Source organism: Oreochromis aureus, linkage group 16 (genome assembly GCF_013358895.1).
Source record: "Oreochromis aureus strain Israel breed Guangdong linkage group 16, ZZ_aureus, whole genome shotgun sequence".
NCBI classification, from domain to species: domain Eukaryota; kingdom Metazoa; phylum Chordata; class Actinopteri; order Cichliformes; family Cichlidae; genus Oreochromis; species Oreochromis aureus.
In genome coordinates this window covers 20,510,637-20,526,598 of record NC_052957.1, presented here as the reverse complement: position 1 = coordinate 20,526,598, position 15,962 = coordinate 20,510,637, and the positions used below count along the sequence as shown (strand labels likewise).

The 15,962-nt window shown below is 41.3% G+C and overlaps 3 protein-coding genes across 7 annotated transcripts; 1 reads left to right on the top strand and 2 right to left on the bottom strand.

Moving 5' to 3' along the window:
- The first annotated feature begins 425 nt into the window (after window positions 1-425).
- On the top strand, window positions 426-4,192 carry ube2al (ubiquitin conjugating enzyme E2 A, like). 2 transcript variants are annotated; one of them, XM_031734608.2, is made up of 6 exons: window positions 426-621; window positions 2,134-2,214; window positions 2,301-2,326; window positions 2,488-2,577; window positions 2,656-2,744; window positions 3,430-4,192. In XM_031734608.2, exons 1-6 carry the CDS (start codon window positions 578-580, stop codon window positions 3,556-3,558), a joined length of 459 nt encoding a protein of 152 aa, XP_031590468.1. In that variant the 5' UTR covers window positions 426-577; the 3' UTR covers window positions 3,559-4,192. The 2 variants fall into 2 exon arrangements, with proteins under 2 accessions (XP_031590468.1, XP_039456392.1); XM_039600458.1 differs by lacking the exon at window positions 426-621 and adding an exon at window positions 659-1,957.
- Window positions 3,740-10,045, bottom strand: ing1 (inhibitor of growth family, member 1). 2 transcript variants are annotated; one of them, XM_031734521.2, is made up of 4 exons: window positions 9,902-10,045; window positions 8,665-8,844; window positions 6,988-7,136; window positions 3,740-5,892 (listed from the first exon to the last, which is right to left on the bottom strand). In XM_031734521.2, exons 2-4 carry the CDS (start codon window positions 8,801-8,803, stop codon window positions 5,260-5,262), a joined length of 921 nt encoding a protein of 306 aa, XP_031590381.2. In that variant the 5' UTR covers window positions 8,804-8,844; window positions 9,902-10,045; the 3' UTR covers window positions 3,740-5,259. The 2 variants fall into 2 exon arrangements, with proteins under 2 accessions (XP_031590381.2, XP_039456391.1); XM_039600457.1 differs by lacking the exon at window positions 9,902-10,045 and adding an exon at window positions 8,966-8,988.
- A 254-nt stretch (window positions 10,046-10,299) lies between these two features.
- naxd (NAD(P)HX dehydratase) lies at window positions 10,300-15,699 on the bottom strand. Of its 3 annotated transcripts, XM_031734591.2 has the most exons (11): window positions 14,133-15,258; window positions 13,574-14,020; window positions 13,235-13,385; window positions 13,094-13,139; window positions 12,879-12,967; window positions 11,990-12,098; window positions 11,726-11,776; window positions 11,533-11,637; window positions 11,311-11,431; window positions 11,075-11,198; window positions 10,300-10,768 (listed from the first exon to the last, which is right to left on the bottom strand). In XM_031734591.2, exons 1-11 carry the CDS (start codon window positions 14,644-14,646, stop codon window positions 10,618-10,620), a joined length of 1,908 nt encoding a protein of 635 aa, XP_031590451.2. In that variant the 5' UTR covers window positions 14,647-15,258; the 3' UTR covers window positions 10,300-10,617. The 3 variants fall into 3 exon arrangements, with proteins under 3 accessions (XP_031590451.2, XP_031590453.2, XP_031590452.1); XM_031734593.2 differs by lacking the exons at window positions 13,574-14,020; window positions 14,133-15,258 and adding an exon at window positions 15,451-15,699; XM_031734592.2 differs by lacking the exons at window positions 13,574-14,020; window positions 14,133-15,258 and adding an exon at window positions 15,275-15,585.
- Window positions 15,700-15,962: the final 263 nt, after the last annotated feature.

The window sequence follows — 15,962 nt, the reverse complement described above, 5'->3', positions numbered from 1 at the left end:
GTATCTTACTTTCTTTTTCTATACATTAGATATCTACATTAAAGTTACTGGTGTGCTCGCTTAGTACAGAAAACGCCTTTAAAAGTTGCAGCCTCACGTGCTGCCACAGCTGTCACAGGGCCGACCTTCATCATAGCTGCGCAGCACAAACATCCCGTCATCGAGGCTACGTCACCATGGTCACGCCCCGCGACACCCTTAACTCGAATGGGCGGGGGAGAAAAGTTGATTCCAATTAAATAAAATATTGTATTAGATAAATCTATCGTGTTGAAATAAAGTACATTTTTATAGAAACTACTTATGCTAACAACTGCAACTGTCATTTCCATTCTAGAAATTTCAGGTTTGCTTAGTAATCGCAAATGTTTCCCCCCTTCCTTCTTGATGTGGTATCGTCCTGGTAAACCAGACCAGGCAAACCAGAGCGTCATATTAGCTTTATAGGACGGCGGAAGAGTCGGGCTCCGTTCTGTACGGTTTCTGTGAAGTTCTCAAATTACATTAACTATAATACAGCCAAATAAGCTCCTGTCAACGATTTTGCCTTGTCTGTACGTATTCTTCAAGTTAAACTATGTCAACCCCGGCCAGAAGAAGACTTATGAGAGATTTTAAACGGTGAGTTGGTGTACAGGAATTATGCCGACATCGTTAGCCGTTTTGACAATTCGGAGCTATCGTTATGCTAGCTTGTGTTAGCCCGATATAGCTAATCACTGTTTTTTCAGGATATAGTTCATTTATGAGTTCCCTGTGTAAAAACAACCACAAGGCAACCGCTATGCTTCTGCGAATGTGAATCTTTTATGTGATTTTTTTTTTTTTTTTTCCAAAGCGCTTCGTCTTACCGTGACGCTAACGGAGCTAGCTAATGCTAGCAGGTTGGTTGACTAAGGCTTCTGTCAACGTACAGCTCCTAGCTGCCTCTTTAAACCTTTTAGCTTTAAATGTGCTTGAGGAGTGGCCGGACGGACATTTTTCATGGTTTAAGCATATTTTTTCAACGCATTCAACCCAAGTACTCCACGAATGTATTCCTTCCGTTTATCTTATATTTCCGCTTGATAGTTGCGTTGTTAACCAGCGCAAAAGGTTCGACATCCCCACGGTCGAAAACTTACCAAAGTTTGAGTTAATAAGGTAAATAATAACGCCAAGAAGTGAAACGCGAATTAACAGAACAAAGTAAAATTATTATGTAAATTCCCGAGTAGAAAACAATATGTCAAAGGTAAGAAACAGTAAAACAAAGCGAATGCCAGGCCGTGCAGTGGCGTTCAGCTCCGTTTATAACCGCAATGTAACACTGTCCACGGAAAATGTTTTTGTTTTCTTCGTAAACGATCCTAACTGTGAGTTACTGGACCTCTTCGGGGTCCTTAAACGTGTTTTGATCTCACTGTAAATCGAGCCTCTGCTCTTTTGACTATGTCATATTTGAAGTATCAGTATTCAGGAATGTGAGGAGGTATTTCCAGGTGTTTGGGAGGAATATAGTTTGGTGTAGCCCAAACCTATTACTGATATGGCTTTTTAAATTATTTTTTTCTTTTATTCATGTTTAGTTTCATCTTCAGTGAATTTCGCGTATTTTTATCTTTATATGGAGGGAGCAAGATTTAAGTTCAGAATAAACACAACACTTTGTGATGGCAGCTGACTCAGTTATGTGGAGATAAGTGCCAATAAATGGGTAGTGATTGAGCAACTCACAGTAGAACAATTATATAATGTTTTTGAGGCTTCATTGCAAGTTAGGTAGTTAAGGTAATTTAAAATTTTAACAGCTAACTTTGAGCAGGTACAATATAAGCATCTTTGTAGCATATGATGTAAATTAACTAATTCTGTATTTAGTAAATAATAGTTCCTACAGTTTATCATTAATGGCACTGACACATTGTGTTAGGTTAGGAAGAGGAAACCATGGCACCAGCTGTGTTTCCAAGTACAGGTATGTTTTTTTTGACCTTATAAATGTGGGTGTGGTTAGACAATGAAAGGAGACATTTGATTGTGAAATGCACCTTTCTGTGGACTGAGTGGAGAAATACAGCTTCTGGTCATTACCTTTGAGGCCTTGAAACTTTGCTTCAGTGTATTCATTTACTTAACCTTTTGGGTATGCAGTCTACAAGAGGATCCTCCAGCTGGTGTCAGTGGTGCCCCTTCTGAAAACAACATCATGGTGTGGAATGCAGTCATCTTTGGGTAAGAAATTAATTTGGTTCTGAAGTGTAGATCTTATTTTTGTGTCCGAACAAATGACACAATATCACTTTTCTCTAAATTTACAGCCCTGAAGGAACTCCCTTTGAGGATGGTAAGTACCCCACTGTATATAGAGAGAAACAGAGTTAAATGTAGTAACTTAATCAACAATCTCCCTGAATAGAATTAATTGAAAAAAGACTCCTCAAGTCACTGCTCCAAAGTGTTCTCACTTGGTCTAAAATCTCATATGAATGTGTTCCTTTGTTTCAGGTACATTTAAACTCATTGTAGAATTCACAGAAGAATATCCCAACAAACCCCCTACAGTGCGATTTGTGTCAAAGATGTTTCATCCAAATGGTAAGAACATGATCACCTGCTGCCTGGTTATAGTGTTAGTGTTATTTGTGGCCTGTTAATAATTGTTTGTCTCTACAGTCTACGCGGATGGCAGTATATGTTTAGACATCCTACAGAATCGTTGGAGCCCCACTTATGATGTGTCCTCTATTCTAACATCTATCCAGGTAAGAAGTGTCAATATTTAACAGTAAAAGAACAGATTTCATTATTATGGCATATTATTGTAAATTTGATTATGGTAACCATTCATCAAGATAAATTTAAAAACATTAAGTGCATTTCCAATTGACTAATTATTGTGGCAATATTATAAATGTATAATAAAAATATGTATATTTTCCTCTGAGAAACAAAAAGCTGCTACTGCAAATTCAGGCCCATCCACTGAAACTAGGTTTAATGTCAGTGTGTAGGACTGCAGCTGACCACCCACTGATTGAATAATCTCCACTGATATCATCATATGAACCAAACAAATGTCCCAAATTGTAAGCTTCAACATATCGGTAACATCTGAGAATTTCTGAATATTGTTTTCTTATATATCAACTCATTTTTAATTTAATGTTGTGTTGATTCATTAAGTGCTGTTAATACATTAAAATAATGACTAAACAAATGATAGAAAATAAAATGTAGAATTTATAATTAAATTCAAAAGATTAGAGATTTTAGTTTGTAAAAGTACAGTGACAAACTGGAAAATTTTCAATATTGTGCAATGTTATTGCACAATAGCTAAAGGGCATGACAGTTTTGTTTTTTGTTCAATCTTTTAGGAGTACTGAGTAGATGAATGAGTTGATTCAGGTTTGTTCTTTTCCATTAAAATCTTCTCTCCCCCTGCAGTCCCTGCTTGATGAGCCAAACCCCAACAGTCCGGCCAACAGCCAGGCAGCTCAGCTGTACCAGGAGAACAAACGGGAATACGAGAAACGCGTCTCTGCCATCGTAGAACAAAGCTGGAGAGACAGTTGACCTGATACTTGTGATTGCTTCTCTCCCTCCATTGTTAAGCTGTGTGTACTGCAAGTTTTAGTGGAATACCTCTTAATTTTTTGACCCTCCCCTCTTTTAATTTTAAGCTTTTATGCACTTTACCCTCAACTTTCCATCATAAAACATCTTGTTCCTGCCCGACAAAGAGGGCCTTTTTGTTTTTTCTATTCTCGCCCCCTTTTAAAGTTCATCAGGGGAAATGTGCTGAATCTTGCCTTGATGTAATATCATTGTGGACTTGAGGGCCATTACTTAAAATCCTGGTGTGTTCCAACTTGCTCTAATAACTCCATGATTAATTATGTTTTGTGTCTCAAGAGGGTGCATCGTTAAGTCATGGGTCCTTTTCTGTTGTGAGCCTGATTTGTTGTCAGTTTATTTTCACAAGGCAGTTGGATGATGAGCAGCCGGAGCATCATGGACTACAACTAAGTCACCATTACACCGTGTCCTTTGCTGTGTTGTGAACTGTTACATGCATGACGGAGTGTATTCACTTTCCCGTTCACTTGTGTATATAAGAAACCTGCAACTTAAATTATGTACAGATTTTGCACTGGTTGTCCCCCATGTCACCTTTTCCAGTACTTGTAAATAAAAAAAGGCAAAGTCATCCTTATATGGATATGCATTTTCTTTTTAGTTGGTGCAAAAGTTATTTTACTTTACGAAGTTTGATAGGCATCTACACGTGTGTGTGTGTGTGTGTGTACATACACACACTACACATTAGTCAAACATTAACTATATACTGGTGTAAACTGGGACTTGTTGGGGATTAATGCTTCAGTGGGAGATCTACACTGTACATTCTCATTGTAACCTAAAACCCCTCTGAATACAAGTAATAAATAATCCACCACAAACAAGGATAAATGTTGGTAGCAACAATGGCCACTTGTGTAGGGTATGTCGTAGGCTCTACAGAAATTCATAGTCAAGTCTAAATCAGGCCTTGACTGGGAAAGTGGACCGTGGTAAAGCCAAAGTTCTCATAAGTTCTGTTTCTGGAGATGGTGATACCAGAAAATCCACTGTGTAAGATCTTATTTTGAGATCTTTGTTAGAGCAGCAAAATAAAATTATATATTCAATCAAAATTAAAATGCATACTCTCCACTGGCAGTTCTTTAAGTAATACTGCAGAATCATTAGCTCTTACCTAAAACCCATTAAATAAATCATCTCATTTTATCATAAAGATAGTAGCATTGTTGCTCTTGTACAATGTTCTAGTGAAATGCAGTAGGCCGCAATTCTGTTGTAATTACAGATCAATGATTACAGAAAACGATGCATGTGAAATCACTGCACAGTGAACTTTGAGTGTTGATTATACAGAACACAGAATCCATGTTTCTGTTTTGTTTTTTATTTGAGTTTATATAGTTAAGCTTGTGATGTTGCATGCAAGATGAAAACAAAGAGGGATGATGTGCAGGACAGCTTGTTACAAACATGCACATGGTTGCATACTGTACTACAGCTACTGTTTGTAAACAACCAGGAGGTGGGATTCTCATTTCTCAGGTACACAGCTGTTACAAAAATAACTATTTACAACACCCCTCTCTTCGTGGATTTTTTTTTCTTTTTTAGCAAACACTGTTAACTGTAAATGAAGACTAATATAGATAAAATTAAAATTTTCACACAGGAATGTTCATGGGGCCAGGTGAGCTACCTGTTGTAGGCCCTCTCCTTCTTAGCCCTTTCTAAGGCCTTGTCCATGGTCTTCTCATTTTCGCCTCTACACTTCGGGCAGTACCACTTGCCTTTGGGCTTATGATGGAGCCCGACGCAGGAGAAATGAAACCACTCAATAGGACATTCGTCATTATCGCAGCCAATCATCTCGCCGTAAGAAACCTGTTCGCACAGGCAATATGTTGGCTCATCCGGATCGATGGGCAGGTCTGGAGGAGACACTTCTCTCTCTGATTTTCCTTTTGACCTTTTCTTTTTCTTGGAAGATGTTTTGGCCTTCTTTTCCCGAGACGCCCCCACTCCCACTTCTTCTGCATGATCCAGACTCCCGTAGCTTTCCCGATTTTCTCCATTTTTCTGACGTCGTGAGCGTTTCCCTCCAGCCTTTTCTCCACCGCCTGAAGCTGATGTGACCTCATCGCGCTTCTTGTCGTGGTGACTGGGTTTGCCCACAGTAACTGTAGCTGATGTTGAGGACATCAAAGATGCTGCAGTGGTCGTCATGGAGGTGGCCGGAGGAATGTGACTTTCTGGGATTTCTTGAGAGGAAAGGAGAAGTTCTGAATGCCAGTCTATTTGTCGCGTTCGGTTCTCAACCAGCTCCACCTGGAAAAAAAAAAGAACGTTCATGTTTTGTATTTTTTCCAAGTTCACCTAATTTCTTTGACCATGTAGACTAAACCATGACACTTAAATAATCCTAAATACAAATCTATGTGAGAAACCCCAAACTGCATCAGTATCTGCCATATCTGTGCCCCGACAGAGCCAATCAACAGCTGAATCATTTTGCTTGAACTTGCACAAATAAAAGCTTCTTAAAGGACTCTCATTAACCGTTGTGAAGCCTAAATCCTTTTTGGTTTATGTTTTTGTTAAGAGACAATCTGTAGCTCCCTTGGATGCACCGTACGTTTTAAAAAGCCAACTCTGGTTAAGATTTGTTGAACATAAATTTTGCCTTCTTTGCTGAATTAACTAGAAAGAAGTTCATGCTTTCAACAGTTTAGGCTTAGCTGATGGCTAGGGGCTTACAAATGTTACTATAAACAGGTTTACAAAGGGTAAACCTGTGTTATAGAGGGAGGGATGCGTGCCATATGGACTAAAAGGATTTTAGCAGCTGTGTATCTGGTTCCACTCCCGGTCGCCCAGTCCTTCCCTGCATGTCATTCCCTCTGTACCCCATTTCCTGTTTATCGCTACTGTGCTATCCATATAAAGGCAAAAGCCTGAAAATAGTTTTTAAAAATATATAAATGTGAATGTTTATAGAGAAATTATAATCAAAGCTATCCAGTGTAATAATGCATCACAAAAGGAACACAGCCCAACTGAACTTTGACATACCAAACATGCCAAACAGGAAGGTCAAACATAGTGTTATGTTTCTGGTAACTGTCTAGCTTGTATCTACAATAGACTTATTTCATGTTTACTGCTGGAGTCTTGTAAATGTTTAGTGTTTTTTTTTTTTCTTTCTTTCTACTACAGATTTCCAAAAAGAATTTAAATGTAAAGCTCATTCAGTCCTGATACAAAAGACCTCTAAAAAGATCCATAAAACCCATTTTCTCCTTTTCCTGTAGTTAGGGTAGGCGTTCTTGCACATATGTCACAGAAGAAGAGTAACGTAGCTTCATCAATGCACACATTAAGACCTGACAGCTACTTTTATTGTCCAGTTTTTCTTCCACATACCATTTGACCAGCAATCTGGATCTTTTCATCTCCAAGCTCCTGACTACGAATTAGTGCCCTCTGAATAGACAACTGAAGCTTGCGCCTCTGAAGGGAGTCGGATTCACGGCGATACCGCTCATAAGCATCATCAAGCTCCTTCAGAACATCTGACAAAAAGAAGAAGAAAAAAAAGATTCAGGGAAAAATAAGAACAGAAATACACCGCATGTTCAATTGTATGACATCAAAGGTGTTTTATAAAGGTTCTATAAACCCCTGACTATGAGCTGTTGTCTTCACCATCTTCCTATTACAAAGTTAAAACATCTGTCATCATTCAAACTTGCTTGCTACTGTTAAACCATAAGTTCCAATTTATTAGGTTATTATCAGCTAAAACTGTAAAAGAATGGCCAAAAACATCACACTATAACAACGTCTACATTGATGATTCTAACACGTGGAGTTTGTGATGTGCTTGTACTTAATTTGAGAGGTGTATATATTTGTTTTTGTTTTGTTTTTTACCCTCATTAATACAGACGGAGCAGCAGCATGACTACGGGTTGAAGAGTAAGAAGAATAAATCATTGCAAGCTTTTGGATTACTTTGGATTTCATTCAGACAGTTGGCACAATGTCAGGCAATATTGCTACTCAAGCATTACTGCTACATTACAGTTTTAATCAAAATCTTCTGGAAGCAAGTGTCACTAAAGTTTACTGTAACTAAATAAACACTGTATTTTGATCATGTATTACGTGCTTAAAAATGAGATTAAACTGATTGCCAGAGCTGGTTAGCAACTGGTGCATATATTATAGTAATGTAGTTATACATAGCATGTACATGTTATTTATTAATGTCATATGCACTACTATTTTGTAGTGCATATGGGACCGTTTCTCTTTTGCTTAATCTCAATCTTATGTTTTATTTTTTATTTAATGTCATTTCTTAAATTACTTTATTTCATCACTGTTATAAATAAAATTTTGCACCACCTCACATAATAAGCCCTTCAGTATGGGACTGTACTAAATACAAATCTTTTATCCAACTATTCTCTTCTGCTCATCCAATTCAAAATCACAGAGGTGCTGGAACTAGCTGTCATAGGCTGAGAGGCGAGGGACACCTCAGATAGGTCACCAGGGCTAAGACATGGAGCTCACAACACATCAAGCTCACATACTGTGAATTTGCAATCACCAATATACTTAACCTCGTGCATGTTTTACGACCAAGGTAGGAAGTACTGGTAGGGAGGCCAATGGGGAGAACATGCTAACTCCACATAGAAAGGCCTCAGACTGGATTCAAACCAAGGATTTTCTTGTGAGGCAGTAGTGTTAACCCACTGTGCCACGGGATATTTTGTATTTGTATTGTTTATGCAGCTGTTGTAAACAGTGATTTCCCTTGTAGGATAAAGTATCTATCATACAGTATTTAATCGCCCGTTGCTAAGTATATAATACAGCAACTGCTAATGTAGTACATACAATAGCAATTATTACACTTGTACACTTGTGTGGCTGTAGGTTAACTCTATCTATTTGTTCACAGGTAAAATCCACACCTTAAATCACAGATCTTTCTAGGCTACATTAAATTTAATGTGATTGTACTTTTTTTTTTCAAATTTCACCATGAAACCTAAACAAATGAAAACATCACAGAGTAATATTTACCTTGATACTTGGCATCAATTTCCTTCATGAGTGACACGCTCCTTTGCAAATCAAAAGGAAGGGACTCCACCAGGTCCAAATACTCCTCCACATAGTTCACAACAACATGACCTGGGTCACCATTGGTCGGGTTGAGCATTGCGGATCCGTTTCCCCGTCGGAGCACTCCTACACCAGCACCTGTTAACAACAACATTAGCTTTTTCACTGCTGAATCAAGTTTGCACGTAAATATTACTTCACTGTCTCAAACGTTTTTGATTATGAACCATCATAACGTGTTTTCGTCGTGTTTACTAACACTTGTAATCATGAATCAGTTCTGGGCTGCAGGCATGCAGAAGAGAAGACAACTGATCTGCAGTCAGCCATACTGATGAAACTGCTACGTGTACTGCGAATGTGCCAACTGTTAGCTAACTCTAACTACCAATGCAAGATCTGCAAAGAAATACAAGACCCGATGACTTCCGGTGGATAGCTGATAACTTGAAGTTGCTCGTATGTTCACTGGGGTGTCCTTATTACAAGGTCTTCACAACTACAATGGAGCAGACAACTGTAATGCTAGCTAGCAGTGTTTACCGGGGAACTGTAATCATCCTGGCTATGTGGAAGAATCACAGACGGATATGCTATCACGAAGCCAGCGACAAACAACCAGACACAAGTGAAGTGCTGTGCTTGAATATTTCATAAACAACAGCAGCCGCCCTCTGTGTGTCCAATGCTTGCCAAAGCTAACTACAGCAGCTATCCTACCCTGCTACTGCTGAGTCCATTTTAACGTCAAGTAACGAGTCCCAACTTTTTCCAGTTTGCAAGTTTATGACTCTCTTAGTCTACACCAAACACTTATAAAAATAGGATTTTCAAAATGTGGCGTTAACGGTGCAAGTCGCTGCTAAACGTTTTGGAAAGTTACCTCTTAATTTGACAAACACAACGCTTTGAACGACGGTCACCGAAGTGAATACGTTTCACCTTCAACACATTAAGCACCCACTGAACATTTACGGACTATTCTAGCTAACACGACGCAGACAAACAGAACAGTCTTTTACTGCTTTGGCACTTTATTTTAACACGTTGGCTTTGGTGTGTCTGTTAGCTGGATTAGCCGGCTAGCTTATAACAATACTAAACGAAATTCGGCTCCAATCCTCACGGAAACAAATAGCAGAGACCTCGCCACACTCATTTAGTTGCCATTTAAGCAGAGGGTAAGTGAACATACCTGTGAATGCTCCGAGTTAACCTTACAGACTCTGTGATGCTGCTGTGGGTCTTGTTGCTAACGCTAGGTTGTGTGTGTAACTACGGTGCACACGCAGCAACGGCGCTAGCTGTCGGCTAATTCAGCTATGCGCATGCGCCGCATACTTTACACGAATCACACACATCTCACTCTTCTGCCTTTAGGTTTACGATTACGATGCTGCAACCAACCAAATCAATCTTTGTTGTCCAGCAAGTATCAGTTTTCATGCAAGTTAATGTTCCCCACTGACTCTATAAAAAAAAAGTCACGTTTTCTACAGTCACTCACCCAGTAATACTGCCATGACACATAGATGGGTTTTAAGAACTTGGTCAAAACAAACAAACAAACGGGAAAAAAACCCACACACAAAATCACATTTATAATTTATTTCAAAACGTATACAGGTTTCTGGTTTAGTGTGAGCCCCTTCATCCTAATGTCTCAGTCTCTTTGGTGGGCTTGGTGAAGGCATTTATTATTCAACTAGTGGTTTTCTTTTTGTTACATTTCCATTAAACACAACACAAACAACATGTCAGTGTGTATATTTTGCACCAGATTTCGATTCCAGGTTCAAAACAGTCATTAAAATTCAGCTTAAGAAGAACATTTCTTTCAATCCCAAAGAGGCTGTGTTAGGAGCGTAAAATTATTTCTCTTTATACAACTGTTTGCATCGCTGACTGTTTTTAGCTTTCGAACAGCTTTTTGAAGGCTGAGCCGATCTCCTGGATCATGTCTGAGGTGGTGGTGGACCTGCCGTGCTGCTGGAATGCTTGACTGTTGCACTGCCTGGTGAGCGAACAGGCACCAAATGCAGCAACCACTGATGGATTCACACTACAGGGGAGCAAAGGGGGGGGGGGATATACATCCAAATAAAGTATCATGTACATTTCTCCTGCAAACATCACACTTTATGCATGCATTACATAAAAAAAGCAAAAATTCCTCTTTATTTAGAAGTGGTCAGAACACTTGGTGATCATTTTTATACACTTTCGGCATGCAAATAAGCGCATTCTATAGGTAATATGTGTAAATATTAAAAAAAAATATATATTATTTTTCATGCATTGAGCCCTGAAAAGCTTGGCCTATATATTCATTCAAACATAGCAAAAAAAGCAAAAATCATGCCTTCACCTTCTGATCATTCCTGCTGCGGAAGCAGCATGGGCCCAGTGTGCCAGCACTCCCATAGACCCAGAAAGGAGATCCCCCTGTCCACCGCATCGTCTCCCACTGCCTTCTAAGCTGCATGAGTACACTACAAACAGTGGTACACAACACAAGGTCACAAAAAGATACTCCAAAGCATCTGAGAATAAAGGTGAACGATCAGCTGGAAGAAATTAAATCATGTTCTGTTTGATGCCAACCTTTGCTGCCATCTGTGATGAAATCCTGCTCCCCCTTCAGCACCAAGGTGAGGTTGCCCATAGCTACACTGAGCTGCATGACGCTTCGCTGATAATCACTGCTGTCCATGGGTTCATGGTGCTAACGCACACAGATGAGGTAAAAAGACACATCAGCATAGAGGATCACATGTAATTTGCTGTCAACTAGTGAGTGGGACTGAATTGTGCCAAGAAACTTACCAATGCCTCATACAATCGAGTGAATTCCATAAAGTTAGGCGTAAGGATGCCCTTCTGGTACCCTTGGATAACAGATGGTTGCTGTGTAATCAGCCATAATCCGTCCTGTTAAAAATGATCACACACACACACTATGTATGACTTAGCAAATGAAACGCCATCTGCTCCACAGCTGGGACTTATCAAGACTTACTGCATCAATGACTATGGGGATATCTCTTGCTTTCGTTTTCTCAATGACCTCCTGAAATAGAGAGAGAGAGCACAGGGTCTGTCTTTAATAAGCCTTCCGTTGGGGTGGGAAAAAAAGAAGAAGTAATTTATCAGCCACCAATAACACTTGTGCTATATAACAAGTGTTAGCAATAAGAATAGTCCGCCATGCTTATGCAGAAGTATCTAGCAGAGTAGCCCAGACTGTGTTGAGTGCAAGGAAGAATGAATATGCTCCACGTGCCTTTGCTGTTTTCAATAATAAGTCTTCTCTTCCTAAGCCTGGACCCACCACAAGTCCATGTAGTCTCGGAAGCCATTTTTCTATTTCTTCCACCGCGTTAGGACTGTCCCTTCATTCACACACATACACACACACATTGTCAGACATGCTGGAATGGACAGTTTAATCTTAAAGTTTCCATTAGTTTGCAAGGCAAACACGCACACACAAAGTGAAGACTGATAACACTGTAACAGGTCTCTGAAGTGAGCAAACCCAAATAGAAAGCAGTCGATGTTAATGTTTTCTGTAAGTGCCTCTTGTAGAGAAATGAGCCTTTTAACAGATTTTTGCTATTCCAAGCTAATAATGGCTTTCTAAGAGCACACTGGCACAGGCTCACCAAACTGAAACGCAGTCATTAATGTTATTGTAAGGTTCCCAAGCCGCTCCAGCCACGACAAGTAAGCGTGAGCTGTGAAGGTTTGTACTGTCACACTGACAGAATACCCAGAACTATGACACTACCCGTTCATGATCTGACAAATTTCAGAAATTTAAATATTTAGGACAATGATTACAGAATCATTGCGAGAAAGCAGCATGTTAATTATAACACGCAACCTTTAATAGAACGGAGTAGAACGATAATAGTGAAATGCAGAATTTGGCTCCTAATAACATTACAACTCACAACAAAAAAGAAGACGTGCGCAACTATTTATTTTGAGAATCTTACACCTCGGCACAAATCCTGGGTAAACTTTGATTTTTTTGCTTGCAATAAGACACTGTGTCACATTTGTGAATGCATCCAAATAGCAAATACACACCATTGTACTCTCAATGATCCAACTGCTACCAGCTACCTAAAATACTACAGAAGGACTATTATTGGCTCAGTACTTACAGAACTGGATGGACTATGAGCTCAGGGCTGTATGATTTGATTACAGCTGCAGCATCTTTGGTGCAGAACACGTGAGACAAGTCAGCTCCCTGGAGACGAGAAAAGCACCTTGTTACTTGATAATTTAAAAAAACAACAACACACAATTAGAAAAAAAAAAAAGGGGGAAAAAAAAAATGAATGGACAAAACTGATAGTCAAGCATTACTGCCTACCACTTTTAAAGCAGAGATGGCAGCAAAGTAAGGAGCTCCAGTGTAGCTTTAGAGATAAGAGATGAAGAGAAATTAGGGCAAATGTTCCACTGAATTAGTTTTTTTCTTTTAAATCATGCAGGAATCTTTTCTGCAACATACTCTTGACATCCTCCAATGATCCCAATACGTCCATCTTGTCCCTTGTGTTTTTTGGATGTCAGCGGAGGGACTATGTTCTTTACCAGTGACAGGATGTCATCCTCCATACCTCTGTGCGACGTGGAGCCCAAACCGTAGAAGCGCTCAAACACTGAGGAGATAAACAAAGTGAGAGTGTTCAGCATACGAGCTAGTTTCAAACCACTGTGGACAACAACAACACACTCACACGATCCAAAATAAGAATAATAACTGAGTGTGATCTTTCACATTACAGCTAATCTGCCTTCAGGTTTCTCTCCACATCAAGGCTTCACGCGTAGCACAGGAACTAAATACCTAACGCCTGAGGGTCTGCGCTCAGAAATGGATTCTGCTGTGCGAGAGAGTCTGTCTGGGGCGAAGGGCGTTTGGGAAGACTGGAGTGGCCACGTGTATGTGACGGGGAGGTACTGGAAATGACCGGAGCGGGGCCAGGATTCGTCGTCTTGGACAGAGCAGATGCTGAGCCGGGTCTGGCAGAGGAGATGCTGGCGAACATCTGGCCAAGCATCTGAAGCATGTGCAGTTCCCGGGCATGCTCAGCTTCCCGGCGCCGGTCTTCTGCTTGCAAGCGCTGCTCTTCCATCCGGTAGAAGTTGTCCTCGGCTTGGGCGCTCTGCTCCAGGAACTGCTCCATCAGCTTCTCCATGGGGAAGTTGGCGCGTCGCTTCCTGGGCCGTTTGGGTGCTCTGGCTGACAAACAGCTGGCCGACTGGCTGCTGTTAGGCGGCTTCGCACAAGTCCCTGAAGAGGAGAAGGGTGTGACATTATGTTAGCACACATACTCGAGTCACACTCGAGGCACTGAAACATGATAAAGCCACAAAAAAGTGACAGTGGATAAGGTTGGACTTACCATTATTCCCCACTGTCACTTTAACCGGAATGGGGATGGGAACAGTTGGGTATTCCAGCTTGACTTCAGTCTCAGCGGGATAAGGACACTCCCCTGTGCTCTCAGAGTAAGCATCCTGAGCATCTTCCCCATCCTCCTCCGGGCCATCGACGGCCTCCTCTCCTCCCGCACCGCTGTCTATAAACTCCTGGGCGTCCATACTCGGCCGGTTACTCAAAATCCTCTCCATGGTGTCATAAAACTTGCAGATCTTGTGATACTGCCCATTATTCCGCAGATTGCCCTCCTTCGCCAACAAGTACTGCCTCTTGAGGCTTTTGATCCGCACCCTGCACTGCTCGGGCGTCCTTTCAAACCCCATGGCTCCCAGCCTCCGGGAGACGTCGCGGTACACGAAGCTGTTTCGGAAGTTTCCATCCAGCGCCGCCTGGATGTCCTGCTCTCCCCAGATGTTCAGCAGCGTCCTCGTCTCCACGTCCGACCACAGGAAGCCCCGCGTTGTGTTCGCTTGCATAGCTGATCCAAAACAGGCCAGCTCCCGGCGTAACCTCCACCCCCGGGGAATAAGTTGATTGGAGATGTTGACAATGCGGATTATGACGGCCGTTTGCTCTGGGTCTCTGCGCTCAGCCGCATCAACGCCGCGGACCACCGTCAGCCCAAACAACGACAAACGGCCATTTCGCTAGCTCAGAAGGACCAGCCGGGGTAATAATTTTGGTGTTAAACTTGAAGATCATCACAACGTGTGCAGGTCAAACTATTTGTAAGCTAGCTAAAAGCCTAGCCTTCTGTGTTTATCCCATTCGTGTCGTTGTCAAAATGCGTAACGCTGGGATAAACCGACAGGAGATCGGCTACAAGAGCCGTTTTGAAGCGGTAACGCTACATCGAGTAAATGTCCAAACTGACCTCTGATCAGTCCTTTGAGGTTAACTTCACCTTTCTCCGCCTGGTCCCCCGCCCCGCGAACTCAAGTCTGCGGGGTCCTAGAGACCCACCCCGCCTCAACAACGAGCCAAACTGTCAGCTGGTCGGCCAACATGGAGAGCACTGGACGACTCTAACGGCTCAGCTAACGTTACAGTCTAAAGCTAGGTTTTAATGAAGTAAAACTTTGAGATAACTTCCGTCTCTTTTACCTTTCTCGTTTAAACAGGCCAAGGCGGCGATAAGCGACAGTGCAACTGGGATCGAGCAAAAAGCGAGCGCCTGAATCTGTTGAGGCATGTTCTCATTGTTTGTCTGTCTGCAGCCACCGACTCTCGGAGCTTTATCACGGGCGACAGAGCCCTCTGTGGCACTCAGCTGTCCTTACCTAAACTGCAGCTGCGCTTCAACGCCGGCAAGTGAACGCAAGTGAGCCTGATCATGGGGCGCCCAATAACCCAGTGCAGTACTACAGGAAGCGTGTGATGCCTTTAAAGGCTGCTCGGACACTCCTACATCCAAGTGGGCTGAGGGTGAAATCTGCTGTCGACGAGCCATCAAACCGGAAGCAGTTTTAAGCATGCGCTGCTTTCAGTGACCACTAGATGCTTGGGATATTAAATCACAGTAGAGAGGTGGTCAGTAGGGCCGGATTCTGAGACAACAAGCCCTCCTCCATAGTAAAATGAAGCACACATCAAAATAGACACAGAAGAGTAATAAGGTGCAGATGTTTTTAAATTTATTTGCAGTTTGCATCTATTTGTGCTGGTTTTAATGGGGTTTTCAGCCATATTGCAAGTATAATTGTCCGTTTGCATCTGTTTTTAGAAGTTTTGTATTGTTTAATACTCATTATTCAACCCCTCTGCCATAAAGAACTTCAGGAGGTCAGTCCTA

Coding starts and splice junctions, on each gene's coding strand:
- ube2al (XM_039600458.1), top strand. CDS start 1,890: ATGGCACTGACACATTGTGTTAGGTTAGGAAGAGGAAACCATGGCACC. Junction 2,215..2,300: donor TGGAATGCAGTCATCTTTGG/GTAAGAAATTAA, acceptor CTAAATTTACAG/CCCTGAAGGAACTCCCTTTG. Junction 2,327..2,487: donor AGGAACTCCCTTTGAGGATG/GTAAGTACCCCA, acceptor CCTTTGTTTCAG/GTACATTTAAACTCATTGTA.
- naxd (XM_031734591.2), bottom strand. CDS start 14,646: ATGCAAGCGAACACAACGCGGGGCTTCCTGTGGTCGGACGTGGAGACG. Junction 11,777..11,989: donor TATTATTGAAAACAGCAAAG/GCACGTGGAGCA, acceptor TCTCTATTTCAG/GAGGTCATTGAGAAAACGAA. Junction 11,638..11,725: donor TCCCCATAGTCATTGATGCA/GTAAGTCTTGAT, acceptor CATTTTTAACAG/GACGGATTATGGCTGATTAC.
- ing1 (XM_031734521.2), bottom strand. CDS start 8,803: ATGCTCAACCCGACCAATGGTGACCCAGGTCATGTTGTTGTGAACTAT. Junction 7,137..8,664: donor AATTGATGCCAAGTATCAAG/GTAAATATTACT, acceptor TCTTTTTGTCAG/ATGTTCTGAAGGAGCTTGAT. Junction 5,893..6,987: donor TCCAGATTGCTGGTCAAATG/GTATGTGGAAGA, acceptor TTTTTTTTCCAG/GTGGAGCTGGTTGAGAACCG.